At 34.2% G+C, this 27,897-nt stretch overlaps 3 protein-coding genes across 8 annotated transcripts; 1 reads left to right on the top strand and 2 right to left on the bottom strand.

Moving 5' to 3' along the window:
* The first annotated feature begins 402 nt into the window (after window positions 1–402).
* LOC105161335 (ABC transporter G family member 24) lies at window positions 403–9,722 on the top strand. Of its 3 annotated transcripts, none has more exons than XM_020693130.2 (15): window positions 403–704; window positions 823–899; window positions 3,222–3,497; window positions 3,882–3,945; window positions 4,016–4,162; window positions 4,371–4,405; window positions 4,632–4,705; window positions 5,279–5,503; window positions 5,583–6,181; window positions 6,429–6,725; window positions 6,930–7,424; window positions 8,079–8,227; window positions 8,494–8,783; window positions 8,885–9,018; window positions 9,221–9,722. In XM_020693130.2, exons 1-15 carry the CDS (start codon window positions 439–441, stop codon window positions 9,375–9,377), a joined length of 3,285 nt encoding a protein of 1,094 aa, XP_020548789.1. In that variant the 5' UTR covers window positions 403–438; the 3' UTR covers window positions 9,378–9,722. The 3 variants fall into 3 exon arrangements, with proteins under 3 accessions (XP_020548789.1, XP_020548790.1, XP_020548792.1); XM_020693131.2 differs by having other exon boundaries at window positions 5,586–6,181; XM_020693133.2 differs by having other exon boundaries at window positions 9,109–9,246.
* A 358-nt stretch (window positions 9,723–10,080) lies between these two features.
* Window positions 10,081–16,908, bottom strand: LOC105161327 (ATPase GET3B). Of its 2 annotated transcripts, none has more exons than XM_011078975.3 (12): window positions 16,578–16,908; window positions 15,117–15,328; window positions 14,948–15,010; window positions 14,732–14,842; window positions 13,122–13,196; window positions 12,955–13,023; window positions 12,816–12,881; window positions 12,452–12,526; window positions 12,273–12,371; window positions 11,816–11,950; window positions 11,018–11,181; window positions 10,081–10,456 (listed from the first exon to the last, which is right to left on the bottom strand). In XM_011078975.3, exons 1-11 carry the CDS (start codon window positions 16,765–16,767, stop codon window positions 11,044–11,046), a joined length of 1,233 nt encoding a protein of 410 aa, XP_011077277.1. In that variant the 5' UTR covers window positions 16,768–16,908; the 3' UTR covers window positions 10,081–10,456; window positions 11,018–11,043. The 2 variants fall into 2 exon arrangements, with proteins under 2 accessions (XP_011077277.1, XP_011077276.1); XM_011078974.3 differs by having other exon boundaries at window positions 10,081–10,461.
* Window positions 16,909–24,840: 7,932 nt separating this feature from the next.
* On the bottom strand, window positions 24,841–27,775 carry LOC105161328 (cytochrome C oxidase assembly protein). Of its 3 annotated transcripts, XM_020693106.2 has the most exons (5): window positions 27,474–27,775; window positions 27,075–27,144; window positions 26,261–26,456; window positions 25,242–25,368; window positions 24,841–25,165 (listed from the first exon to the last, which is right to left on the bottom strand). In XM_020693106.2, the coding sequence occupies exons 3-5, from the start codon at window positions 26,452–26,454 to the stop codon at window positions 25,094–25,096; spliced, it is 393 nt and encodes a 130-aa protein (XP_020548765.1). In that variant the 5' UTR covers window positions 26,455–26,456; window positions 27,075–27,144; window positions 27,474–27,775; the 3' UTR covers window positions 24,841–25,093. The 3 variants fall into 3 exon arrangements, with proteins under 3 accessions (XP_020548765.1, XP_011077278.1, XP_020548764.2); XM_011078976.3 differs by lacking the exon at window positions 27,075–27,144 and having other exon boundaries at window positions 26,261–26,476; window positions 27,474–27,774; XM_020693105.2 differs by lacking the exon at window positions 27,075–27,144 and having other exon boundaries at window positions 27,474–27,773.
* Window positions 27,776–27,897: the final 122 nt, after the last annotated feature.

The following is a 27,897-nucleotide window of genomic DNA, read 5'->3' on the forward strand; positions in this document are numbered from 1 at the left end:
TTAATATTTAATATTTTAATATCAATTAATTAAAAAGAATATGTATATATATACATTTGATTTTACAGAAGAATCACCATACGTTATTAAAAATACTTCTGGCTTTTATTTGTCACAAAAAAATAAGAAAAATTTGAAAGAAAAGGAATTAGTCATAAAAAAAAGTATTAAAAACTAATTAAACTATAGTGCAACATGTATATGAATTATCTCTTCAACTCATCAAAGCAAAAAGGGGGAAGAAATGGACCCTTGAATTCGTCAATAATGAATATCAGAAAAATAATTAAAAAGTAAATAAATAAATAAATAAAAGTTAGTCAACTATTGCCATTTGCTTTACATATAGTAATTAATTTAATTTCCTGTTAATTATAAAAATTCTTCTTCCGCCACCCACAACAACACACTGATAACAGATAATTATCTCCGCCGTTGATGAGCTCCACGGGAAATGATGTGATCATGATCATGATGAGGGTGCTGGCTTGTTTCTTCATTTTCGTGCAGGTGATAATCACAATGGTGCAGTGCCAGCAGATTCCCGACGACGGCGACTACAACGGCGTCAACACGACTCAGCTCAACGATCCTGCGGTGCTGAACATGGTCACGGAGATGGTCTACCGGCGTCTCTCCGGCGTCACCTCCCAGCTCATACACAGTCAGATTGCTGACAGGGCTTCTTTCTGCGTTACCAACCCGTAAATTCATATATATATATATAACTCTCTCTCTCTCTTCCCCCCCCCTCTCTCTCTCTCTCTATATATATATATATGTATATATAAGTTTGTGAGATGTGGATGAATGGTGGTGCAGGGATGATGATTGGAACAGATCCTTTAACTATTCAGATAATTTGAGTTTCTTGTCGAACTGCATTCTCAGCACTCGAGGTTTGTATATATACGACTTCTTTTCATCAAATTTTTATCCAAATTATATATATGTTATTATCATTGCAAATCTATATATATATATATATATTGAGTTGATTTTTTTAAAAAAAAATTATTTAGTAAATTAATCTCGCGCTGGATTTGAATTTGTATATTTTCAAATTTTGGCTAGTATTAATTTTATAAAAATACATTATTATATATAATATCGATCGAAGCACAAGCCGTTTAAATTTATTATTTATTTTTTGAATTTATAAGTGTAATAAAATTAAATTACACAATGGTATTTTCCTTTTAGCTGTACGTACAATGCTGATGTTGTATTTCGCCACTTTTTCGGTATTAATTTGGATACAAAGATTGTAATTTTAGTGGTGTAAGGAGAGAGATGATAATTTTGGTCCTATTAAAATTAATTTGAAAAAAATTCAAGAAATCCCCATATGATATCGTAAACGAGCAAATTACTCCCTTATAAAAAAATAAATAGCGATTTACCTCCCTGTATCTTTTAAAATACAACAGTTTACCTCCCTATATAAGGAGGTAAATTGCTTCATTTTAAAAAGTATATGGGGTTAAATTACTATATTTTTTTTCATAGAGAGACGATGTGTTCATTTTCAATATTATAGAGGGTAAATTGCTATTCACCCAAATTAATTTTGATAATTTGATCTTACAATTAAGAATTGCCAATTTGAACTGAGGATTCATAAATCAATCAATTATAAATCTTGGTCAGAATTGTTCTTAATTTGCTATTTTTTTAATTACAGAATTAAAATTATCACTTCTATACTTAAAACATGAAAATTACAATTTTTCCTAATTTAGACGGAGATAAAATCATATTGACAATGTCCTCATATTTGTCCTTGTAATATGAATATTTTCATATACTTACTTGTTTTTAGCAGGAATTTAAGTTGTTTTCATATCAATTTAGAATTTATTTTTGGTTGTATTAATTTATTACAGTAATTTTACAAAATTTGATTTATGAACTTTTACAAAGATTTTTAGTTTTTTTCTTTCTTTTAAAACTTAAAATTGTCTACGTACTAAACTTATATATCTAAACAATATTATTTTTTAAGAATTTAATTTATTTAAATTCAAATTGTTAATGATACAATTCAAAAATATAAGATTGCATTTGGATTGAGTGACTTGAAATATGAAATTTAAATTTATAATAATAATTTTTTTTTATATCTGTTTGGATAATTATGAACTAAAACAATTTCATATTCTCCGACTTTAAATTTGAATTATATTTTTAAAAAATTGATAAATGTTAAATTGTCATATAGTATGAAATATTATGAAATATTTTCTTTAGAAAAATTTTTAAAATTTAAATTCATCAACCAAACACAGCCTAAGAGAATATCTTAACATAAGAAGGTCTAGGAATTGCTGTCTTGATAGTGTTGGTGTAAAAATTATTTGTTGAATTTTTCAGAATAAAACGTTACTGAAATGAATTATTATGTTTGGATTCGTTTTTTGAGTGTTTTGTTGTGTTTTGTGGAAATATAGAGAGAGAAAAACAAAAATAAATAAGTGTGTGTTAGAGATAGTATGTATGTTTTGATTTGCTTTTGGAGATAATTTAAAATAAGTATTATATGTTTAATGTTGTATTTTGAGAGACAAAAATTACTTTTCATTGTTAAATCATGTCTTTTTTTTTATATATATTTATGTATATATGTATGTATTTATACTGAAAATGTTAAAAACACCTAAATAAGGTGTTTTTGAATGATGACAAACATTGAGTATGGTTTGATTTGTTTCGAAAATAATTTGAAAATAAAAACAAATATAATGAATACTTTTTAGATTTTTCAAACTGAGTTTTGCCTTAAATATTGAGTTTGTAGTAAAAAATAGGGAAAATGTATTATTTTACTCCACTAAGTATGTCTAATTTTAATTTTAATTTGATAACTATGTCCATTTTTGTTTAGGTCCAGTAACTTACGAAATTGCTCACTTTTAGTCCTCTGGTAGATTTTCGAACAATTTTACCCCTATGCAACTTTTGAAAGACAGTTTTAGTCATATGCCTCATGAGGGTAAAATTGTACGAAAATCTGTTAGAGTACTAAAATTGTGATTTATCCTTAACCATCTGTTCAAAAAGTTCCGTGGGACGGGGTTGTTCTCTTTTTCAGGGTTTGGGGGGGGGGGGGTCTTCTGTCTAGTAAAGCTTTTCCGGGGGTTGAAATGCTATTAACCCATATACTATGGTGCAAAATGAAAATTTCTTCGGCAATTCTTGAATGTTTTCATGCGTACGAACAGGAGACTTGCCCCAGAGATTGTGTACAGCAGCAGAGCTGAAATTCTACTTCACTAATTTCATAGCAAAGGCGAACTCTCCAGCTACTTTTCTCAAACCCAACAGGAACTGTAACATAACGAAATGGGTTTCGGGCTGCGAGCCAGGATGGGCTTGTAGTGCTGGCTTGACTCGGCCTGTCGATTTCACCGACTCCCGTGAAATACCAGCCCGAACTTCTGATTGTCAGCCTTGCTGTGAGGGCTTCTTCTGCCCTCAGGGTCTTACATGCATGATACGTAAGTATGCGAACATGTTTCTCTCACATCTTCTTTTGTTGCTTTGCTCTGGTCTGTAATGTTGGTTGGATGACTGCTATTGATTGAGTATGAATGAACCCGTAATTTCTTGAACCCCGTTTCTCTTTTTCTTGGAGGGTGGAGTGATTTTATGAGGAAAAAGAACTGGTGTATTTAATCTTTCAGTGACATTTTAGGACTTCTGTTTGTGGCTAAGATGTATTATGGTGTTTTATTTTAATTTCTGGAATGATTCTTGCAACTGTTGAATAGGATGTTTACTTATGTGTAGGATTATGTAGCATTTTATAAGAAAAAATTTCAACTTGAAAATTCTTTGGCCGTGATGATAACTAATATATCCAATTTGTTGCGTTTGTGTAGCATGTCCATTAGGTTCACACTGCCCGCTAGCGACATTCAACGTGAGCACCAGCCTATGCGACCCGTAAGTTGATGTTCTTGTGATTTACATTATTACATGTTTGTGCATTGCACTTAATGTTTTTCATCTGCAGATATCTTTACCAGTTACCTCCTGGAAGGCCAAATCATTCTTGTGGAGGGGCTAATATTTGGGCAGATGTTAGCAGAGGCGGTTCAATGTTCTGTTCTGCAGGATCATATTGCCCAACAAACACAGAAGAAATTCCTTGTGCCAGCGGGTACTGCTTTTTTTTCTGATTTGAGGTGGTAGTTCAATAAACATGTTTTTGGGCTTTCAAATTATGCTTGAGATTAGTTCTTGAATTTAGTTGTCCAGCTTTTACCTGGACGACACCTCTTGTGTTTTAAACGCATCCTCTTTTTTTGTTTAAGTTATTGTTTTTGGTAACCAATCTTAAGGTCATCTTCATTGTCTTTGAATCTCAGGCATTACTGCCGCATGGGCTCTACAACTGAAACACGTAAGTCATTTCTCAAAGCGTTCTAGTGCATCTAAAATATTTCTCAGCTGCATGACAAACTATTACTCTTGTGAATGGGTCTTTTCATGCACCTTATGCCTCTGATATCTTTATGTTTTCTCTATAATATTCCTACTTCACAATCTTGTTGCATTTACAACCTACTAGCTTGTTTCCAATACTTCATGCTTTCTTAATCATATAATCCATGAGGATAAACTGGCAGGATGCTACAAGTTGACTTCATGTGATTCCCACTCAACGAGGCAGAATATAACTCAATACGGGTTAATGCTGATTGTAAGTTTCTCTAGAGAATCTTATCCTGCAAGATCTCGCTTTTAAATATTTTAGAATATTGGTGATGTGATTTCATGCTTCTAAATTGTACGCCTACAGTATCATCGGTAAAATGAAAGGAACGAGGATTAGCTAATAATTACCAGTCCCACAGAAGCACATAAGAAAATAGTCTATTACGATCTTTTAGTGCACATCACCTCTCCAGCGAAAGCCTGAAAATCCGTTTGGTGGAACAGTTTGACAAGGGAAATTGCCACATTCCAAGTCTGAAGACTGATTCAAATGATACATATTTTTCATGTTATATTCATACTATGCAAAATTGGTGTTTAACTATGGTCTGAGAACACACTAATCTGATAAGACCAGGAGCTATTGTGTAGTTCCTTGATAATTTTGATTCGTCATTCGAATTGAATTGCTCTAGTTGTATAGGAATATTTTATATAAATTCTCTGTAAAATATTGTTTGGTGCGCACCTGCTTATATTCTTCAGCCATCTGCCCATGCCTTTGTTCTCTTTCCTGATGCAACCATAGCTGATGAATTGAATGCTTCTGTTGTTCCAGGTTGGTATTAGTGTTATCCTATTCATCTTCTACAATTGTTATGAGCAAGTTATCAGCCTTAGAGAAAGGAGATATGCTAGATCAAGGGAAGTTGCAGTGGAAAGTGTAAAGGAGAATGCTCAAGCACAAGCAAGATGGCTCGCTGCAAAGGATGCAATTAAAAAGAGAGCTATTGAGATGTCCCACTCATTTTCTCTTAGAAATATTGTCCTACCTGGTGTGCAGGTTAGAATGCTGAACTAGACGTTGAAACAAATGCAAATTGCATCACTATGTATGCCCTTATAATTTGAGTGCTTCTCAGCAGCGTGGTGCTACATCTGGACGAATGGAAACAGAATCTGGTCGTCCTCCAATACAGGATAATGAAGAATATAGTAATAGTTTGGAAGGTGCCAATGCTGAAACTGAAAACAAGGACAAGAAAAAAAAGTTGAAGGTGAAACACATTCGTACAAATACTCAGATTTTCAGGTATGCCTATTCTCAACTTGAGAAAGAGAAAGCTCAACAGCAGCAGAACAGAGACCATAGCTTCTCAGCTGCCATCTCGATGGCAATCAACAGCGAGGCCACGAGTAGACCCACAATTGAGATTTCTTTTAGAGATCTTATGGTCACATTGAAACAAAAGAAGAAACATCTTTTAAGGTCTGTCACTGGGGAAATCAGGCCAGGTCGAATTACTGCTCTCATGGGTCCATCAGGGGCAGGAAAAACAACTCTGCTTTCAGCACTGGCTGGAAAAACAGTTGGGTGCTCGATAACTGGTTTAATACTAATAAATGGAAAGGTGGAGTCGATCCGATCGTATAAAAAGATTGTTGGCTTTGTGCCCCAGGATGATGTCGTGCATGGAAATTTGACAGTGGAAGAGAATATATGGTTCAGTGCCAACTGCAGGTAAACAAACTTGCACTATTATTTTGCAACCTGCAGCACAGTGATATTCATGTATGAATTGTAAAATACAATTTTCAGACCATATTCCACCATATTCGCTCATAATGACCATCTTTCTATGGTTGAAGCACAATTTAAGATATCAGCTACTGCCTTGCTTTCAGCATTAATTTTGTTTTCCTCAGATTCTTGTGTGCATAAACTTATGTTTTCTCTTAAGTAATAGTTATGTCCAAAATGTTTGAAGATTGTCGGCAGATTTAGCAAAAGCAGACAAGGTGCTTGTTGTTGAAAGAGTGATTGAGTCCCTGGGGTTGCAGCCAGTACGGGACTACTTGGTTGGCACTGTGGAGAAGCGAGGTATCTCTGGAGGACAGAGGAAGCGTGTGAATGTGGGTCTGGAGCTGGTGATGGAACCTTCACTTTTATTTTTAGATGAACCGACCTCTGGATTGGACAGCTCCTCTTCTCAGCTGCTTCTTAGAGCTCTCAAGCGTGAAGCTCTTGAGGGGGTAAACATTTGCATGGTCGTTCACCAGCCGAGGTAATATCTAACTTCTTGTTACCTAGCTTCTCTTACAGTATTGACTTCACTTCTATCTAGTTTCATCTCTGATTTATTAATAAAACCAACAGACTCTTCCTTTTTTTTCATTTGAATTTGAAATTTAGTACTCAGCTACACATTTTTCCTTTGACTGTTTTGCTTTATGATTTTAATGGCTGAGGTATCCGTTATTTTTTCCAGTTATTCCTTGTTCAGGATGTTTGATGATTTGATACTTCTGGCGAAGGGAGGTCTTACTGTCTACCATGGGGCAGTTAAGGATGTCGAAGACTATTTTGCACAACTCGGGCTTGTTGTCCCTGAACGTATTAATCCACCAGACTACTTTATAGACGTTTTGGAGGGAATGGTCAAACCAAGCACAAACTCCGCCGTGACTTATGAAGAGCTTCCTCTCCGATGGATGCTCCATAAAGGTTATCCTGTACCTCCAGATATGCAAAATAATCTTTCTGTGGTCGGTATACCTGCAATGTACGCCTGTCCAGGAAATCAAGAAAATTACTCTGGTTCTGGCAGTGAGCAATTATCCTTTTGGCGGGAGTTCTGGCAAAATTTAAAGTATAAAGTGGAGGCACGATATGATGTAATACGAAATAACTTCTTGAAGTCTAAGGATTTGTCAAGTAGAAGAACTCCCTGCATTCTCCAACAATATAAATACTTCCTTGCAAGGTAAAAACTAAACTATGTCCTTCGATTCAAACTTTTGTCTCTTACTGAGATCATTGAAACTTTTTTAAAATCCACTCACATGCCTACTTTATGACAACCAGCACAGTGTCCACCTGGAATCTTGTGAACAGATATAGTGTCACATTTCTTTTAATATTCATTAGCTTCACCTTCTTTTAAGATTGTATTGACATGAAAGGTGCAGTACAAGTAGTTCTATTCGGTATCACAGCTTTAGTTATAAACCAAATATTCTCATTCAGCCTCGTGGAACTGTAATTGCAAGAATGCTATTCCTTCTCTAAGGTTCAAAATAAAGCTGTCGTTTTTGGAGAACTTTGATGACTCTCAATGAAAAGATGTTTAATGTGGAATAGAGCAGATCTTTCCATGGAGCTTATCTTATAAATTCTGAAAGGTCAGATTCATAAAAAATGGCAAGGTTCTAGTTTGATATGGAGGATATGTTACATGCGATTCAATTTTATGTTTTCAATTCTAACTTCAAATGTAATGAGTGCGAACCCAACTGCATGATGGTCCCATACACTTGAAGTTAGGATATGCTGCTAATGCAACATTTTTTGGTCTTAACAAATCGATGTTTCAGCAATCACTAAGTAAACTCTGATCTCTATTTCCAACTTATCTCAGGATGGCTAAGCAACGACTTCGAGAAGCTAGAATCCAAGCAATAGACTATCTTATTTTGTTGCTTGCTGGTGCTTGTTTGGGACTGATCTCGAAAGGAGGTGACGAAAATTTTGGCGCACCTGGTTATACTTACACCATCATAGCTACTTGTGAGTTGGAAAAACCATTAATTAGTATTTTCCAGTTGCTTCATGTTGCTCTGTGCCATGTGCTCTTTTTTGATATTTCTGCATTAAATTGTCTTACTTCTCTTCTTGACTTGTATAATATAGTACAATCTTTGTTAATATGTTTCCTTATCCCATTAAACTTGAATCACATTAGCAAAAGTATCATTTCAGTTTCACCAACATCATCTTCTTCCTCAATCTTTTTCCTTCTCCCTTACAATTTGTCTCTTTAACGTTTTGAGCAGCTTTGCTGTGCAAAATTGCGGCTCTGAGAACATTTGCACTGGACAAGTTAGAATACCGGAGGGAACGTGCTTCCGGCATTAGCAGCCTCGCTCATTTTGTTGCAAAGGACACTATAGATCATTTCAGTACACTGATTAAGCCATTGGTCTACCTCTCCATGTTCTATTTTTTCAGCAATCCAAGATCTCTCTTCCTTGACAATTACATTGTCTTGCTCTGTCTTGTTTATTGCGTGACGGGTGTAGCTTATGCATTGGCAATTTTCCTTGAGCCCGGTCCATCTCAGCTGGTGATCAAGACTTCCACCCAATAGAGCTATTTATTTATGCTTTTGCTGATTTTCTATATTAGATAGGATTTGGGCTGATATTATTCCTCCACATTGTGCAGTGTTCTGTACTTCTCCCAGTGGTTCTGACTCTTCTTTCGACTCGGCCCAAAGGCAGTACTTTTATGAAGATTTTGACAAGCTTGTGTTATCCAAGCTGGGCTTTAGAAGCATTTATAGTCTCAAATGCAAAGAGGTTTGTCGAGATTCCCTTCTTCATTAAGCTTTCGCAGTGCATACTATTCATCCATCAGCATTACATTGAATCTCGCACTTAAATCATCAGGATATATGTCTTTTAAACACTGGAAATGCAAATTCGCACATCTACAAATCTCTGGCCAACTACATATTCACATGAGTGCATCTTGTCTCACTTGATCACATGCTGCTTGTAGATACTATGGTGTATGGCTCATACAACGGTGTGGTGCACTTCTCAAAACAGGCTATAATCTCCATCAGTGGAATCTTTGTATATCTCTTCTCTTGGCAGCAGGTGCAGCTTGTCGAATTTTAGCTTTAATTGGTATGTTAACTTTAGGGAAAAAGTGACATGGAAAATAAGCTTTGAATGGCAGTCTCTCCGCATTTGCCATAGTAGATACCATGTAAATATTCGTGATATACGGGATGTTTCTTGGAGGTTCACCAAGTTCTGGCTAACAACTTGTAACGAGAGTAGATTAGATGACAACGTTACAAGGATACAAAAGGCCTTGAGGGAAATATTTATGATTTGTATATGTAACACCATATTTTATCGTTAACTCATCCTGTTACTTCCCTCTGTTACGGATTCTCTGTAGAAAAAACATTGTATACCTGCAAAGAAACATAGAAAGGAAACAGTTTCATATTTACCGGTTTGCAGTGAAACTAAATTTTCATGGTCCGAGCTACAGGTATCATTGTTTTATAGCTAAATCTTGAATTACTCAGAATCACACTATCATGTAGAGTTAAGAGAGACATGAATGCATCGTGTCTATACAACCACTGAAGAGAACAAAATCTAAATGTCAAGATGGCATTAGGAGGTCAATTGATTTTCTGCCTGTGATGTGAATCTTGTGCTTTTGAATAAGGACTCTAGCTGAAAAATTAAGATTGAGAACTTGTGTTCAAAATCAGAACGACAATAATTTCTCAAGTTCACGTTCAACAGATACACATTGATATCATTGTAACTTCTTCTCTAACAAACAATGATCCTTCAACCCTTTCAGACAAGGTTTTTGTAGATGCCAACTCCAGAGAATTCAAAGGTAAGATATATATAAATATTAACGGCGTATAAGTACACAATCAGTTAGTTACGACATATATCCAGGAAAGATATTAGTTCATGTGTAATTTGATTTTCCTATGACTCCTTTGTGTAGAAAATGAGGATCCTTGAAGCAAAACCAAGCTATAGTCATCTTCCCCTTCATTTATTAGTTTCAAGGGATTTTCACTTGGGAAGGCTTGTATCTGACAGCACTGTGATGATACAAACGAATTGGCAGCTCATGGCCAATATTCTGAAGTCAAGCGCCAAAGCTTAGTCCAGTTCTAACAAGACCATTCTGAGGCTGTCTAGATAATGTAGTTGGTGAAATTGCAGTAGCATTTCAGGACTGCACAAAGATCTGCACTGGACAAAGGTAAATTTGTGAACTCCAAACAAAAATGTATGATATATATACATATATGTATATATAAGGTAGTCAGGAACACAGCAATGCTGAGGATCTCACAAAGATCTGCATCGGACAAATGTAGAATTTTGAACTCCACAACAGAAAGTAATAAATATATATATATGTAGAGAGAGAGAGAGACTATATTATGAAGCTAAGATGAAACAGAAGATACCTTTGAAGGAAACAAGAGCATGGAAACAAGGGACAGACTAAAAGGCTGGAAATATTTGACTTCATCAATACTTATTAGTCTCATGAATCTACAAATTGATTTGGTGAGCTATTCCATGATTCAAGATTCCCAATGATGAATACAGTAACTGATTCCCAGACATCACTATTCATTTTGGCTTCCAGGTATTTGTATTCGACCCTCCATAGATTAATACCAGCATACTTCAGTTTAGGATAAGCACATGCTCGTGCAAGACGTATATGAAGACGATTTCATCCTCAAACAACATGCCAGATTAGAAAAGAAAATAAATGTAAGTTAAAGAAAGTTACTTGATAGCTGATAGTACGAGGAGGTTTCATTTCCATATGTTGTCCCCTAAAAACTGAAGAGCAGGTACACCCCTGATTTCTACATCAACGAGAGGTGCCTGGATCATCGTCAAGCTGGAGAGTGCTGGGTCATTTTGTATCATGCCGAGAGCTCGTGTTTGATCCTGAAACATAAAATCGGCCAATTCAATATGACAAAGATAAGTAGAACCAAAAACTCAAGTTGTTCCCAACAGTTTGTAATTTTAAGACATGTCTACCAAGGTTTGAAAACAACAAGGGTTGCTTATTTAAGAAAATGAAACATGTAATATTTCAGCGCACTCGTACATGGCATCTAGGGCTATAGACCTTGGATTTAGCCTTGAGACCATACTGGTTCAACGTAATGTATCAAAATATATCACTTGAGAGAAGACGTCATTCACCTTGCAACCCCTAGGGATTAACAAAATGTAGACAGATAGATGAATAGTGATCACACTTTTAGTCAAGGGGGAGAAGCCAAGCGAAGAAAATATAACATTGCAGCTGGTAAGGTGGAGACTGTATGATTTATGAGAATAATCACTTTCTTGGCCTCTCTCAGTCATTGCCTTGAGAATTTGCATCAAGGATGGTGCAATCTATGATTGAAGTCTATCTTTGGTCCTTCTGGATGCTCTTTGTTATCCAACCACCAATGCATACAACTTCTTCTTTCAGCAAATTACAATTGTACAAGAAAATGAAGAATGAAAATTTAGTTCTTACTACTGCTCAATGGAGATTGTCTGAGATGAGATAATGATTTTATACCTTCCTCTTCATTGCACAGAACTTGCAATCAGAGGCGGACGGTGGAAGGATTTGGTTAACCACCAGCCTCTTGACAGGAACACTTTCTTTCCGTAAGGAAGCACATAATCTTGATGATTCACTGATTGCCATCACCTGAAAAGTAAGTTTTTTGAGTTGCAGATAGCAATTCGTAATTTTCTACAAATTTCTACCAACAGTAATTTCAAATTCTAATTATTTATAATCATGAGTGAATCTGCACTTATTTTAGCACAGAGAGTGGTATACTAGATCTTCCAAATATAATCTCACGTTGACAAAAGAGACAGTGGGGCACGTAAACCTATTTATGGTGGAGTTACATGCAATAATGGACTGACTGCCTTTGAACTTATTTCAAATTAAACAATATTAAAAATTGTCACAATGGAATGAACAATAATATAAGCAGGCCTTTAGCTTAAGACGCCATTACCGTGGGGATTGTTACAATTACAAACTCCGTAGAGTTTGTGTCACGAAAAAGCTCTCTCACTTTTATCATTCTCTCCCTTAATTTCTCTAATTTGTCAGCCTACAAAACAAAATGAATGATGTCAGAGATCCAGTCAAATAGCAAGCATGTAAGCTAGTTTCCATGAAAATGAATATTACAGCATTTTGTTGAGTTTCTTCCTGGCCAAAGACAGATTTTATGGCTGATGTAGCTGCAGATATTTTCTGCCTTAACTGAAACAGGAAATGGCGAGAAAAGGTGAGGAAAAAATAAACAAAAAACTAAAAGAAAGAAAGAAACTGAGAGTGGAAGAACATAATGCTGTATTTTCTTTATCTAGCCCTTTTTATTTTATCTTTCCCTTGAAGACTTCATAGGATAGATGTCAGCAATTTGATCTTAACATGACTGCCCCTTCATCACAACCCCACACCCACCTCTGGGCCCCCAAAAATTATTGCATACAGCTACCATGGTAAGTAAATATGAACTTCATGTCATGAACATATTAAATACTTTTACCTTTAATATCTTCCCAATCGATGCATCCAAGAAGTCTGGCAATGACAAAAGTCGTAATGTGTGACCCTGCAGAAGAGCAGTCAGCACAAAGAACTTTTCAACAATATCAGAAAATTAAAAGAAGCATCATTCTCCTTACTGTGGGAGCGGTATCAAACACTATCCGAGTAAACATGTTGTACTCTTTTGATTCAAGGAATTGAATAACCTGGTAATTGTTTTAAAATCAGCAATAGAAGCAGAAAGAAGTGAAGTTTCTCACAAACAAAATATCAGAAAGACTTTCCAATTGAACATCAGACATGCCTTTGAAATTGCTATAGCTTCATCTAGACCTGGAGGAGGTGTGTCCAGCAACTCTCCAAGCTTTAGTTCCCCAAGCTATGGCCAGAGAAAATTCAAAAGTGACTGAGTCAGTAAGTAGTAATTGAGAGGTAAATGAAGGGAAAGGTTTTTCTCAAGCACCAAATATATCCAAGTGCCGGACCAAATACTTAGATATGGAAAAATACTTAGATATAAAATATTAGACCAGACAGTTTGTGTAGAAGGCTAATAAGAAAGAGAATATTCAGATGTTCACTTTGTCTGTTGACTCTGGACTACCAGTACAACTATAGCAAGAAGCAATTCATGGAAGCCAAACTGTAAACTCATCTGAATTCATGCATGTATCCATGCATTAAAGATATCAGACTTTTAGTTATCCTTTAGTAGCCAGTTTTTCCAAGAAACAAGAAATTGATGATTTTAAGTAAAGAACATCAGTATCACTTCAACCAGCAGAAATCCAGCAGCGAAGCCAACTAGTCCCAGGAGGTTTAGTTTAAAAATAGAGTTCCGGAAGATGAAAACAAGTCCTGAAAAAGTTATCAAATCTCAATTATATGGAGGTTCTAAAAGCTGCTCCAAACAGCTCCAGGGAGCAGGAAAGCAGAAGTAACCATAATTTTGACTATTACATGTTCAGCAGTCGCTGAACAACCAGAACTGTTGCTGAAATTTACTCAAACACATGGGTTATAAGGTCACAATTTATGAATTGAAAACTGTGTTGCTTAATTTGATTGTCCCATTTTCGAGGCTGCCACTAACTCTGCATGGGGCAACTATTCCCAGATAGGCAATCACCAAAATGTCGAGGAATACCATGTCTCTACTGAAAGTCCCTTAAATTATGCGGCAGAACCTTCTGACAGAATTAGAACTTTCAGTTTGGTATTTCCTTGGAAACCCATATGTTGTAAACAAATTTTTAGACAGAATTAAGTGCTGTTTTCTTCTGAGATGAAGGTGGCATATTTTCTTTAGTTTTTTTTCATAAATAGTAGATAATGACCGGATATGATTGGAGGATATGAATGACATCTTTAGTTTATCATTAATTATAATAGCACACAGCCAAGCTTCTATATGCCTCTTTTCTGACTAATGTGGATACAAGCAGGACATTCCTATTAAATAGACATCTGATCATAAAAAAGAATAGCATCATCAATAGCTAAACTAGGTTTTAATAAAAGAATACCGGTATGCGGCCTCGTTCTTCATTATGACACATACCATAGATCAATAAATTTGACACAGTCTCTTGCCATTACAGATGCTAAATGGTAAAGAATCCATCCACACTCCATCAACTATAGAATGTCAAATCAATACTCATCAGACCTCACTGACAGAAAATAGAAAGATGTTTGCACATCTTACAAGTGGATAAAGGAATGAAACAGTTATGTGAAATTTCAAGAAAAGTGAGGAACTTTATGAGGTCACAAATTTCATCAATTTAGCGACCATATTTTTTTTGCAAATTTATAGCTTACTAATAATATCCAATTCAGCAAACTCATATCTAGTACTTAGTTCAGATCTTTAAATAAAGAGCTGATAATTTGGCCAGGGACAAGGTTTACCTGGTCCGCAATCATCCCTAGACCCATGCCATCCATGAAATCTTTGACTCCAGTTCCACCATTTTTCTGGCTGACAGTTCGAAATTCTTCTCTTGCCTTTTCAGGGTTTATCTGCCCAAGAAACACATTCAATTTTGTATTTAAGACACCACAAGAGACAGTCCTTTTGATTAGGTTAAAACTTAAAGAGTAAGATTATCATTGGTCTCCTCTCACCTCAAGGGCAAAAAGTGGAGAAATCGGACCCTCAACAGGTACTAGAGTTCCTCCAGTTAAATCCTAAGTGGAAAAGCAGTTGAAGGTAAACATTTATACTGATCTGAAAATGACCACTTCTTGAAATATTTGTGGAAATTTGTGTAAAAGAAACAAACACTATTTGCACCTGGGCAAATGAATCACTCAAGGAATGTGCAGGATCAGTTGAAACCACTAGAGTAGGATGGCCATTATTTGCAAACTTAACAGCAAGTGATGCAGCGCAGCTTGTCTTTCCAACTCCCCCCTTTCCACCAAGCATGTAATATTTGCGTTGAGTTCCAGAGACCATTTCATCAAAGCCAGCAACTGATTCTGTTGGTGCAGCAACTGATTTCACTGGCAAAACATATATAAATGAGCCAAAGAAGAGACCTTTTCCCAATCACATTCCACATACATTTATGTCCTCCTTGGTGCTCATGCACTAAAGGGAACTCAAACACCAGGCTCCATTATTTAACAACTCTTTGAAATTCTTAAGTCAGGTCATCATTAGTGGGAAAAGAATTAAGCATCGTTCTTAAGTCTAAATCCATAAAATGATTTTTCTTTTTTTTCTTTTGTTTAAAAACGAAGAAATATGTTACATGGAAAACTTTTGGACCGTGATACATCTCTAAGATAAATTGCCCTAGACTAAGCAAGAATGTCAACAAAGCACCTAAATTTTATTTGGTGTTCCATGCCAAGCTAATAGAAACTATTGAAAGCTTCCAGCAGAAAGCTAATTTGGAATATTACGGAGCATCGCATGGTCCAGTCTCAAACCCTTCTACAAAGATGTCTAGCAAGACATCGGTAGTTCACCAACTCGCATCTTTTGGATTTTATTATCAATCCTTTGCCTTAACTTTTTCAGCCACAAGACACCGCCCACAGCTTGAAGAACCTAAGTAGAAGATAGAATTAGTGTCCCTATTGACTGTTCCCCCAATCCATAGAACCATAGAACTAGTAGTTCAACCTATACATTCCATATGATCTTGCAGTCCACATATACTAAACCAATGGCCTAATGCAAGTGATGGCAGCAAGAATCTTGTGACTGTCCGAGGATTAAGAACAACAAATAATTACCCAAAAGATGTTTATACCAGACCCTCTTAAACGGATAAAAGTTCCATTTTTACAACTCAAAGAAAAAAGGACATGAATGAATACAGAAGCTCAGTGCATTCAATCCCTCTCCTGTGTGAATGAATTCCCAAGCTTTGTTCGTCGTACCTCCCAAGTGAAGTTTTTTTCCAATCCACACAACTCCCCATACTGAAGATACATAAAGTTCTATTCTACTGGTCAATCATTCAAAAAACTACCAACTTCTTGTTTAAACTACCGAACTGTAAACATCATGGAAATCATCAATTAAGTTTAGTAATCTCCAAACAGAATACCCTCCGACCAAAATAACATCATGAATTAACTCCGTCATCATCTTGAACTAATCCAATCATAGAAAAACAAGAAAAGCATACCAAGAACTGAACTTTCCATAAAAACCCACTATGCAGTGATAAGCAAAAGGAAACATTCACTGATTAATCCTTCTAAAAACTAAAAGTAAGCGCCCAATTGAAGAGTTCACCTTGAAGATTTCTTCTGGGCATTTTTCGGACGACAGAAATGGACAAAAGGCTGGACTTGGAACTTGGCTTGAATTTCAAGAAAGGTGCCAAATGGGGCCTGAGCGAGTGAAAATTGCGAGAATTATTACTCAAAATTGCCATAGGCCTGAGGGTTGTAAAAATGGCAGCAGAAGAAGAACACGAAGCCATGGCGGTTAATTAGCAGGAGAGAGGTTCAGAGAAGTGAGAAACAAAGTCGATGACGACTAGCTCAGTTCGCCTGCGCAATTGTATTCCTCCAGCGTACACGACAGAAGACCCGTTTTAGAGAATCCAACCCGTTTAGCCTTTTGTTTTAAAAGAACACATAGAGGCATTTTGATATTTGTTTATTTAGGTTTAATGTAACCCTAGATATTAAAACAAAAAGTAAATTACCCAAAAATCCTCTCGTGACTAAAAAAAAGTTATTCCTCCTGATCTATAGTTTATTTGCATAAATCATTCTTATTTTTTGAAAAATTATGCATATACTAATCAGAAATGTTAATATCATTTACTTTTTAAAAATTACACATACACCCTGATGCATACCAGATTTTTTGTCACACCACAAGGGTCAAAGATCTATAAGAAAATTCTAAAATTACTGGGGACTAACCTTGCAAGATAGAGGTAACACTTTGGTACATAAGTCAATAATAGACTAAAAAGGAAATAAAAAGAAAATCTTAAAAATGGTGTAAAGGTAATAAGGTGTATATATTCACGTGGAGTGCAATATATAGGCTCAAAGTAGCCTGAAAATCGAGAGAATAAGTGAGAGTTTGAATAAGAAAAATAATGTTACTAAATGATTGCATAAGACCTTTAATTGTAGGCTAGTACAGAGGTAGATACGGGGTTAATTACTGAATTCCATATGTTATTAGAAAGCTCTTTGAATTGAATATCATCTAAAACCAACCGTTCATGATTTGGATAACTATTGACCAAGATACATGAGCTGGACTAATCTTTGCCACATTTGCCTACAAATCCGGGAGTTAGTTATTTATAGATTTTTCAGCTCATTTGCCACTGATTCCCTTGGAACCACTCGGAGAAATTTTAGGGTGATATGTACAAACATGTTGGCAAGCTCCAAGACGTGTTTCCACAACTATATGATAAACGTGTCACCTGAAATGGGCTTATTACTTGAGCCTGCCAGTTTAGTAAAGTAGCAACTAAACCTATGACCCTTTCTTCTCTGCTAACGGGCTTCATCCATCCTACTGGTGGGCTAGTTGGGCTCTTCATCAGCTAGCCTAGTATACCTAGCTTGTGGGTGTTGGAAAGGATGAACAAAAGACAATTTGATCGGTTGTTTACCATTCGTCAATCTTTATCAAATAATATTAAATTGATGAATACGGTAAGAATTCAACAAGTTGACAGTCGTTTTATTGTGCTTACCGCTGGTATTGAATGGAGTTTCAATGTCACAACAAAATGCCCACAGACCGAAAGGTTAAACCTGTGGAGTTGGATTGCGTATAGGTTTGGCAGATACAAAACCAACTCCTTAAGGTCGGTTTGAAACGTTTTAAGTCGAGAATCTTGAGACAAGGCATCGAGGGTCCTAAAGAGACTTGCACTAAGTATTTCAGTCGTGTTCCGTCGGTAAGAGACGTAAGTCGTCTATGCAGTTTTAATGGGTTAGTTGACAAGGTAGTTGGCTGATTGAACTGACTCGCGAAAGTCATCATATGAAATCCTCTTAAGCTTTCGGTATGATTGAGATTCCAATAGTACGAGATTAGTCCTCGAACTTGAGGAATTATAGCAGTCGAATATGACTCTGGCGCAAGATATGGTCATCATAAGCCTTATCCAATGCAGTCGGAGTATGTAGTGAGGATGGTGATTCCAAGATAGAATCTGTCCCCTGTTAGTATATGACACAGAGTTCTCCTATGTGCTTTGAGATGGTTTAGACTCTTCAAGTCTTTGACTATAGCAATTGATCGAATCAGAAGAAATTTCCTACGACGATTAGTAGAGTAAATACATCTCGAGTTTTAAGCATAGTTTTCTAGTTAAGGATGGGAACCGACTGCTAATTCCATGCCCTAGACAGGAGACGATTAACAATAGGATCGTATTCGTATAGGCTCAGTGCCTAAATTTTTACCCCAACACTCACCTAATCTCTAGTGTCATGAATCATTGCTAAACAGACATCCATAGTAATGGGCATTTCTGGTTATGGGATGATAAAAAATAATTAATTAAATTAAATTTAGTTAATTGTGTTGGTCACTCACGTCCAAATCTTGCAAAAAGTTTTTTGCTACGAATATTGAGCTTCTGCTCTGAATTCCTTATCGTAGTTATAAACCCAAGTTCTTCCAGCCCATCTTCAGGTTGCTAGTGGTCTCGGTTAGACAAGGAAATAAGGCCCCAAAGGACTCATTTAGGGACTTCTTTGTCTTTATAGGCCCAATATGTGTATTTGTATTTTTATGCTGGTGGAATCGAAGATCTTCACTTCATACGGAGACTATGCTATTCTCATTCCTGTTTTTCTGTAGGGAAGAAACACCCTTTCCAATCAGTGCAGGATTTCTTATTATTAGTTAACAGTTTCAATTCCTGCCTACTAGTTAAATAAATGAAACCCTTCTCCCCACTACTAAGGTTTAACTAGTGAACGGCACAAAAATTTTCAAAAGAAGCAGGGATACAAAAATATGTCATCAAGATTATGAAAGCAAAAATGGTCTAAAGGAACTAGGGATAAGCTGAGATATGCGTAACCCTAAACGCCTAAGGATCTCCTCAACTAAAGGGTGTAGAGGCATTATTATTCTTTCTCTCCCCCCCTCCCCTTTCACTTCCCTTTTCCTCTTATTTGATCTAAAACAGCCCTAAATAAAATTTATTCTTCCAATATAATAACACTATCACAATCTTTCAATCAATTGTATTAAGGGATAATTACAGTACTTACATCCCCACAAAAATGAAAATTTATATTGTTTTCTCAAGAATTTCTTTAAAGTTATACTTACACACACCCTTCTACACAAATTTTGCTTTAGACAAAAATGCCGAATTTAAGAAAAAATTACATAAATTTTTAATTTTACCCCTCATTTAATATTCATATATAATAATTTTGTACTTATAAAAAAAATAATATAATAATATTAACCTCACTCCAAATATATATAGATATATATATTATCACTACAAAAAAAATTGAGTTTTCGCTGCACTACAAATGACCACGGCTTAAAAACTATGTTAAATCAATACTATTAACCACGATTGAATAAAATCAAAGCAAAAATTTAACTTTTTACTATAATTAATTAATATTTGTCATGATTTTCTGAATTGATTTGGCTATATGGTTGATTTTATAAGTGAAATAATTCATGTTCTCATAAAAGTTAAGGTCAGTTACACTTATACCCCATCTGAAAATATGAACTACACTTCCCAATTTATAAAATTACACTTATATCCCCTTCAAAAATTTACTGTTTACACCTTACGCCCTTTCGTTATGCTCAAGATGAAAATATTGATGTTAGCAAAAAAATTACATAAACCTTCCAATTTAACCACTCATTCAACATTTCCATGTAATAATTTTGTATTTATAAGAAAACAAATGTAATAATGTTAACCTCATTCAGTATATATAATATTTATCTCCTTAAGTACAAAACTATATATGAGAATGTTAAATGAGGGGCAAAATTAAAAATTATATAAATAATTTTGTTGAGATCATCACTTTTCATCCCAACTTTAACAGAAGTGGGTTAGGTGTAAATTGAGAATTTTCGAAGGGTGTGTAAGTGTAAATATTTTACCTTCTTTAATAAAAAGTGTAATTTCATATTTTTAGAGGGGGTTAAATATAATTAACACTAAAAATTATATGCTTTCTCCCAAAAATCACAAAAAACACTTTTCAATATTTTATATGCTTTTAGTATCCTTAAATATAACTCAAAAGGCTTATTGACTTACTCAAACACTCTCTTAATTAGCTCTCGCACTGCAGGACACCATACGATGCTCGTTGACCTATCGTTTCTTGAACGGAAAGAGAGTACGTCTCATATCATTTTTATTATTTCGATGTTAAAAAGATCATTACAACGTGTTGCATATCTTATATCAATAAGCTAAAACACGTTAATGGTAAGAGCTTTGTCTTGTACATCACCAGTCGTACTTTTTTGTTAGGCCTCTTGGTGGATAATAATCTGCGTAGTAAATACCATCGCTCTTCACTGCCCAATAGCATATATCCTTCTTACAATTAGCCTTGCGCCAATTTTCTCTAAAAGCATCAAATGATATGTACTTCTTTTCCCACCAAAGTTTGCAGTAAAACAAGGTAGTATGAAAGAAATTGTCACAAAAATCAAACGAATATATCTGATTTGTTGTAAGCGTATGATTTCCTAAATCGTCATCTTCAGATGCACAATGCACCAGTAATGATGAAGAAGTCTGAGGGAGGTTGCTGACAATATAAACGGTGTAGAATTGTGTAACATTCCAGACACATTTCTCGCGAGCATTTGTATGGAAAAGGATAGTTGAGATGATGACAAATTGTAATATGTACTTCTTCATGGCAACAATTTTTTTTTTCCTCTATGTTGAAGTTGATATGTTAATTTTGGCCTTTGCAGTTGATTTTATAAGTGAAATAATTCAGATGCTCATGAAAATTATGAACACTATATTGAAAATCGAGTAAATTGTGGGAATTTTTAAAAAGAATTATTATAAGCAATTATATAAATCAAGACAAGAATTGAAATATGAAAATATGAAAACTTCATATATACATATATAGAGAGAGAGAGACATTAATCTATTTGGATTTCCAAGAAATTATGTCAAAGGAAACTAGATTAGGTGATAAGGTTTGAAGGTTTTGCAAATAGAATTATTATAGTACAAATAATCATATAAATCTAAATAAAACTTACCTTCCACATATTTCGATTTAGGTAAAAAAAGGTAAATTAGTAACTTAGAAAATTGCCCATTTCAATTTGAGATTTTCAAAACAAAAAATAGTTTTGCCCGATCTACATAAAATAAAGTCAACAGTAAATCTATGTTTTAATTATTTCACAACACAAATGACTTTTCACAAAAAAACTTTGCGAATTTTACACTTTGTGAGTAATAATTATTTTACAATCAAGTTTTTATCGAAAAAATATCACATGCAGTGCACATGTGATTTTTAAGGGTTATGTGATGTCATATTTTTTAATATACACAACATGTGACGTTTTCTCACTAGAAAAATCAACAAAAAAAGATTATACATGACAAAGTACAAATTTTGCAAAGTTGAGATATTAAGTCGACAAAAAAAAAAAAGTTTTGATGGTAAAATATAAAAATGGGCATAATTCAAATGGCAAAACATAATTTATCCAAAATATTATGATAATTTGATATATATATACGCACACTATGTTGCGACTTATCTTTCACATAGAATTATTTTTTATTTGTTTGAACAGAATATGTTATATTATAATATTCAAAGAAAAAAAGTAACTAAGTACTGATTATAAGGGTAAATTATATTTTTACTTTTTTACTTCATTATAAATGATACATAAGCCCATGTGCTTGCAAACAAAGTAAATGAAATCCCTATATTGGTCATATGACAACAAAAAAAATTATTTTATAGTAATGATTTTTGTAACTGTCAAAGTAAAATTCTGTAACAGTTTTTTAATAATTGTAACGGCTTTTGTAATAGACAGTCTTCTGCGATTTTTTTAAACATTACAAAGTATTTGCAACGACTTAGCTTGTGGCTATTACAATTTGTAACAATCTTTATACTGGCAGTAGAAGTCATTACAATACTTGACTAAATGTAAAAAATGAGTTTGGACCTGTTTTAGGAACGGTCAAATTAAATTTGATATATGTATTATTGGAACGATCATTATAACACTTATAGTTATGAGATTGGTTCAAAGTTGGAACAGTCTTTCTAATTTTCATTGTAACTGCCATGCTTTAGTTTGTACGCTGGTGGAGATCGTTCAGTGCGCGAACAGATTTGTCATCCCCTTTGTCGATTACTCTATTGGTCAAAACAATAAAATCTGCAAATTGAAACTCCATGGGGGACAGATTAATCGCCGGCGCATCTTCCCCGTCCAAACTGTCATCAGTCGCTACTACGTTGTTGTTCGCCTGCCCTCCATGTTCGTCTACAACATTCCCCAACTCACCGCCGTCTATCCCCCCCACCATATCATCTTCATCCTCGTCGGCCGCGGCGTCAACGTGAATTCTGTGTGAAGTGTGTGTATTTTTAGATGTAGTAGTGTGTGAGAGAGAATAGAAAGGAGAGTCCATATTTCTCTAAATTCTCTACGTTTTACCCAACCGATAGTAGTTGGACCTATGCGTTCTTCGCATGCATCAATACTTTACTATTAATTTTAAATTTATCAAAATATTGCTTACATTGTTCACTAACTTCTAAATTTAAAATATATCGCATAAAATGTTATTATTTATAATTTTAAACTTCATAATTCTAGTGTGATTTCTTGATCTATTAATTCATTTAAATTTCTATTTTATTTAGTAGTATCTTATATTTTTAAAAACTTTCATGCATAAGGATTATAAAATCAAATAATATGAGATGTACTCGATAATTAAATATTTATCTGCAACTTAATAGAAATTAGTAATTTTATTTGTCGATAGTTTTTATTCCTAATTAATTTACTTTTGCTAATCTTTTTTTTTTTTGTGAATTATTCTTAAAGAATGATATATTGCTCTTTTGTTTGTTTATTGATTTTTTTTATTTTTCTATTTTTATCTTCAACATAATAAACTTATTTTCTATTTATTATTTTATTATTACTAAGTTGATTCTCAATCAAATATGCAACATACTTAATATAAAAATATAATTTATGCAGTTAATTGAAATTTGGTTTACGACTAATATGTTAATATACAATTATTATTTCTAAAAATCTTTATGAATTTTTGATAGAGCTTTATCTTATTTTAATAATATTAATTATACACCGCTATATATTATTTTTTTTTATAGAGCTTTACCTTATTTCAGCAATACTAATTATACACCATTATATTTTTTTCTGTTGTTATTTTTTTTATCTTTTTAATTATAAATATTTCAAAACTTATTGATATATTAGTTATTAGATTTTTCTAAAAAAATAGTCTAAATTGAATAAACCTTTAGTATCAGAATAATTATATTTTGCATCTTGTATCCTAATATTTCAATAGCATCTAATTTAGTAATTTATTGTAATATTGTCTATACTATACGGTCTCTAACTTCAGTTATTTCAATGGTATTTTACCTCTATTATCATTAAAAATAAGCAAATGTAACTTTTATATACTTCCGTATTTTTTCTATTCTTTAATTTCTTATACAATTTATTTTGAAAATTAAATAAATAAATTAAAGGAATATAATTAAGAAATTAATTCATGTTAATCAATTTGGCCTTTGATGTGCTTATTATATATATTTTGAAAACATTATAAAATCTGCAGTTTCTGATTCTATTTTTTCTATGGTGAAATATAATTTTATTCTTTTAGAATATTCACTCATGCACTTATTAGTATTATTTTACATCCAATACACTATGGTCAAAATCAAAAGTATGTGAAAGTACGATTTTAAAATAATTTTCTACAATGAGTATATATTAAAATAAAACTAATTAGTTAGAAGTCACTCATTCTAAAATTTTTAAAGAGAACTTTTAATTTAATAAGATTGATAATTTTACTTATAATTTCATGATATTTATTCTTTCCTATATATATAGTTTTTAAAGTTTATATTAGTATTTTACGTTTTATTCTGATTTTTATTCATTTTAATTTTTTTGTGCACTAATAAATTAATATTTTTAAAGTGTTTAAAAGTATCTTTCAATAAATTAAGATCGTAGAAAAATTATTTGCTTATTTTATTTTTTAATTGGCTATACTTATCATTATTCAAGTAGTATAAGGATTTTGGAGTAAATAGTCTTCTTTTGATAGAATTTTATTCTTTTATTAAAAATATTATTTAGGTAAGGGTATAAATGTCTTTTTACAATGAGAACAAACACGAGAGATTCGCACTTTTATACTATATAGTATAGATATAGATAAGCAATGCCATAACCCTGCAGGAATATGTTCCAACCCGAAGAGGGAGAGAGAGAGCCATTAAACCAGAAGCACTCTATCAATGTAAAGTAGAGCAAATTATCAATTAGAAATATTTTTCAAGAGCTGCACTAAGTCGTATGGTATGCAAACAACCAAATCAAAATCGAAACCAAAACCAAAACCAAAAGGAACAAGCAGATCGGTGCAGCTTATTTCTCTCGGCAACCTGGCTGACCAGGGTATGCAGACTACTCAGAAGTCTGAACAGTTCAAGTCCCTCAAAATCTCATGAAAAAACTTCTGACTAGCTTCATTTGCCTTCATTCCGCCTGGGAATTTTTTTGTATTCGTAGTTTTCTATGTCAACCTTTTGTTGCAAAGCCTGCAATAGACATCCTCTTAGGTATAGATTCACCACATATTCCATGCAAAATACATCAGTAACAATATATAGGTACCTTCAGCTCTTCCTCCAGCGAAATCTTTTTAGGTTTATAGGCATCAACAGGTCCTGTCCTTGACAGTGCTTTTCTTGTCTCAATAATCTCCCATTCTTGGTCATCCTTTATTCTAGCAATATCCTTGCTGAGTTGGAAATTTTACTCCATCAAATTCAATAAACCACACATGAAGTACTTAAATCCAAAAATATATTAACTGTGTGATATGTAGAGGATATAATTTAATACCATTTTCATATGTTATTATGATATTACATAATATAAGAGATGTCCTTACAGGTGAGAACGAGTAAAGATTAAAACAATTTACCATGATAGTCAAACATAAATATGAATACAACCACCAGGTAGTTAAGTCAAAACTCTAGAAAACGCAACCCAGAAAAAGAGAAAAAAACAACTGGCTCCCACGTTAAGGAGCTTAATATAAACAATACTGATTCAAGAAATTCTGTACTAAATAGACTCTCCTGGGATAAGTTGTTCATTTGAATTACAGTCTTTCACTCTTGATGCAGTGCATAATATTGAAATACTGAAACTCTAGGCACGAAATGGATAGAATGAACTAGACATTACTCCTGTCATAATTTGAAATGTGCACCTCAAAGCAAATATATAAGACGAGGAGAGAAAATATATCATTTTCTCAGAATAAGATAGCAATATATTGTATTTTCATACTGAATCAGTTCCCCTCAGCTGTCTGAACATCCAATCATGTATTGGCACTCTAATAGCAGGGCCCTCAACGCAAAGTCGAATATATAGGCTGTTTGCACAGCATAGCCTCTTTAAGATCTATCTTATCAGAGCATAATCTTTGCACTCTGCTATTTGCCTCAAGATTCTTCAAAGCGGTAACATTAGAGTTAGATAAGCAATGAAACTCATGCAGACCTTAGCGAAACATGAACAGAGACAGTAGAGTTCATGATGCATCCCTTCATTGCCAAGCATCTACCAAGCCAATAATACATTAAGACAAATCTCATTCAATTGTCATTCAAACTAACCTTCCTTGCAATAGATGGCCAAGTCCAAGAGCTCCAAGAACAGTGAGTGAGATCATTGGAAGACCATATCTAACAAATGGTGATGTCCTGCCCCAACGTTTGAACTTTTGGGCTGAAGGCTGAGACCTGGCCGTGGAGGTTGCTGCTTGATTGTCTACCTTGGGCTGATCTGCTGTCATATGAACAGTTGTCATTTCTGCAGACCATGAAGTCCACCTACATCAAAAATGTCCACAACGTATCCACCAAGTATAAACTCAAGAATCTCAAGATAATCTGTCTTATCATTATTACATTTTTTTTCACCCAAAATAAGAATCTCAAGATAACCTCCAATTCTCAGACAAATCCGATAGCTAAATTGTTCGGTAATGTTGCACTACAAATGGGACATCACTATTTTCTTCAGGTGATTGCCTCAACCGTAATATTTCATAAACTGTTACTCCAAAATCTACAAAAGCAACTGGGGTTTCATTACACTACCAAGAGATGGAAAATCCATTTGAAGAAAAAGAAAACAAAATCCTAGTCAGCCCAAATAGCAGGATCTCAAGTTGAACCTTATGCAATACATACATCAACAGAAACACAAAATTATTCATTAAGTAATACTTAGACCTATAAATGCGGCAAAAATTCAGCTTCATCCGCTACTGGAAATTAAAATAATTAAACATAGGGTTTTTCATGCAAGGTATTTTCGATTTTAACTGCCTATAAAGCGTTTACCTAAGATCTATTTCTCGTCAAAATTAAACTGCAGTAACTGCTACGAATAAAAAAGATAATCAGACACAAAATAAGGTTTTACCTCGACCATTTTTGTCGAGCTCGAGCTCGAACTCGAGCTCGATTCTCGAATTTGTTATGAACCCAGAAAACTGTAAGTAAAAACTTGAATAAAATTACAGCAGAATGGAGGTGGGAAGGAGAGAAGAAAGAGATGAGAGGAAATTCAGAAATTTTACTAATTGATAATGGTCTTCCTTACAACATTACAACTCTTTTACAAACAATTCTCAAATCAAACAAAAGTGTAAGGAACTAAGGCTGGAAAGGAATCCAACAACAAGAATTAAACAAATCATAGTCCCTGAATGTGCCCCTGATCCGATTAAACAAAATTAAAGAATTGAACAAGATGCTAAAAACACACCCAAACCCAAGAAAAAGAAGAATAAGTAAAATGCAACAGAGAAAGAAGGATTACCTGGAAGCCGTACCCGTCTCCGTCCTCGTTGCCGACTTACCGTCCTTGTTTCCGGTGAGTTTGGGGCTAGGGTTCTAAGAGATGGGTTTGGGGAAGAAATGGGAGGAGAAAGATGGAAGCCGTACTCGCCGTACTCGTCGCCGTCCTCGTTGCCGACCTGCCGTCCTTGTTGCCGTGAGTTTTGGGGCTAGAGTTCTGAGAGATGGGTTTGGGGAAGAATTGAGAGGGGAGAAAGAATGGAGAAGAAACAGAAAGAGAGAAAGAAAAAGGAAGAAGAAACCAACAGGAGGAAGAGAGAGAGATGGGTTTTTGATTTTTGACTTTTGTATTATTATTATTATTATTATTATTATTATTATTATTACTATTATTATTATTATTATTATTATTTTAAATCATGAGATGGAATTATAAAATTTTTATA

The sequence above is a fragment of the Sesamum indicum genome, linkage group LG4 (assembly GCF_026168435.1).
Source record: "Sesamum indicum cultivar Baizhima isolate 11 linkage group LG4, ASM2616843v1, whole genome shotgun sequence".
Taxonomy (NCBI): domain Eukaryota; kingdom Viridiplantae; phylum Streptophyta; class Magnoliopsida; order Lamiales; family Pedaliaceae; genus Sesamum; species Sesamum indicum.

What these genes read in the sequence shown, in the direction of transcription:
- LOC105161327 (XM_011078975.3), bottom strand. Translation starts at nt 16,767, where the DNA reads ATGGCTTCGTGTTCTTCTTCTGCTGCCATTTTTACAACCCTCAGGCCT. An exon ending in AAGCTATAGCAATTTCAAAG is followed by an intron (nt 13,024 to 13,121) that starts GCATGTCTGATG and finishes AACAATTACCAG; the next exon opens with GTTATTCAATTCCTTGAATC. An exon ending in AAGAAACTCAACAAAATGCT is followed by an intron (nt 12,372 to 12,451) that starts GTAATATTCATT and finishes TTTGTTTTGTAG; the next exon opens with GCTGACAAATTAGAGAAATT.
- LOC105161335 (XM_020693130.2), top strand. Translation starts at nt 439, where the DNA reads ATGAGCTCCACGGGAAATGATGTGATCATGATCATGATGAGGGTGCTG. An exon ending in TCTTTCTGCGTTACCAACCC is followed by an intron (nt 705 to 822) that starts GTAAATTCATAT and finishes ATGGTGGTGCAG; the next exon opens with GGATGATGATTGGAACAGAT. An exon ending in GGGTCTTACATGCATGATAC is followed by an intron (nt 3,498 to 3,881) that starts GTAAGTATGCGA and finishes GCGTTTGTGTAG; the next exon opens with CATGTCCATTAGGTTCACAC.
- LOC105161328 (XM_020693106.2), bottom strand. Translation starts at nt 26,454, where the DNA reads ATGACAACTGTTCATATGACAGCAGATCAGCCCAAGGTAGACAATCAA. An exon ending in GGCCATCTATTGCAAGGAAG is followed by an intron (nt 25,369 to 26,260) that starts GTTAGTTTGAAT and finishes TTTCCAACTCAG; the next exon opens with CAAGGATATTGCTAGAATAA. An exon ending in CGCTGGAGGAAGAGCTGAAG is followed by an intron (nt 25,166 to 25,241) that starts GTACCTATATAT and finishes TGTCTATTGCAG; the next exon opens with GCTTTGCAACAAAAGGTTGA.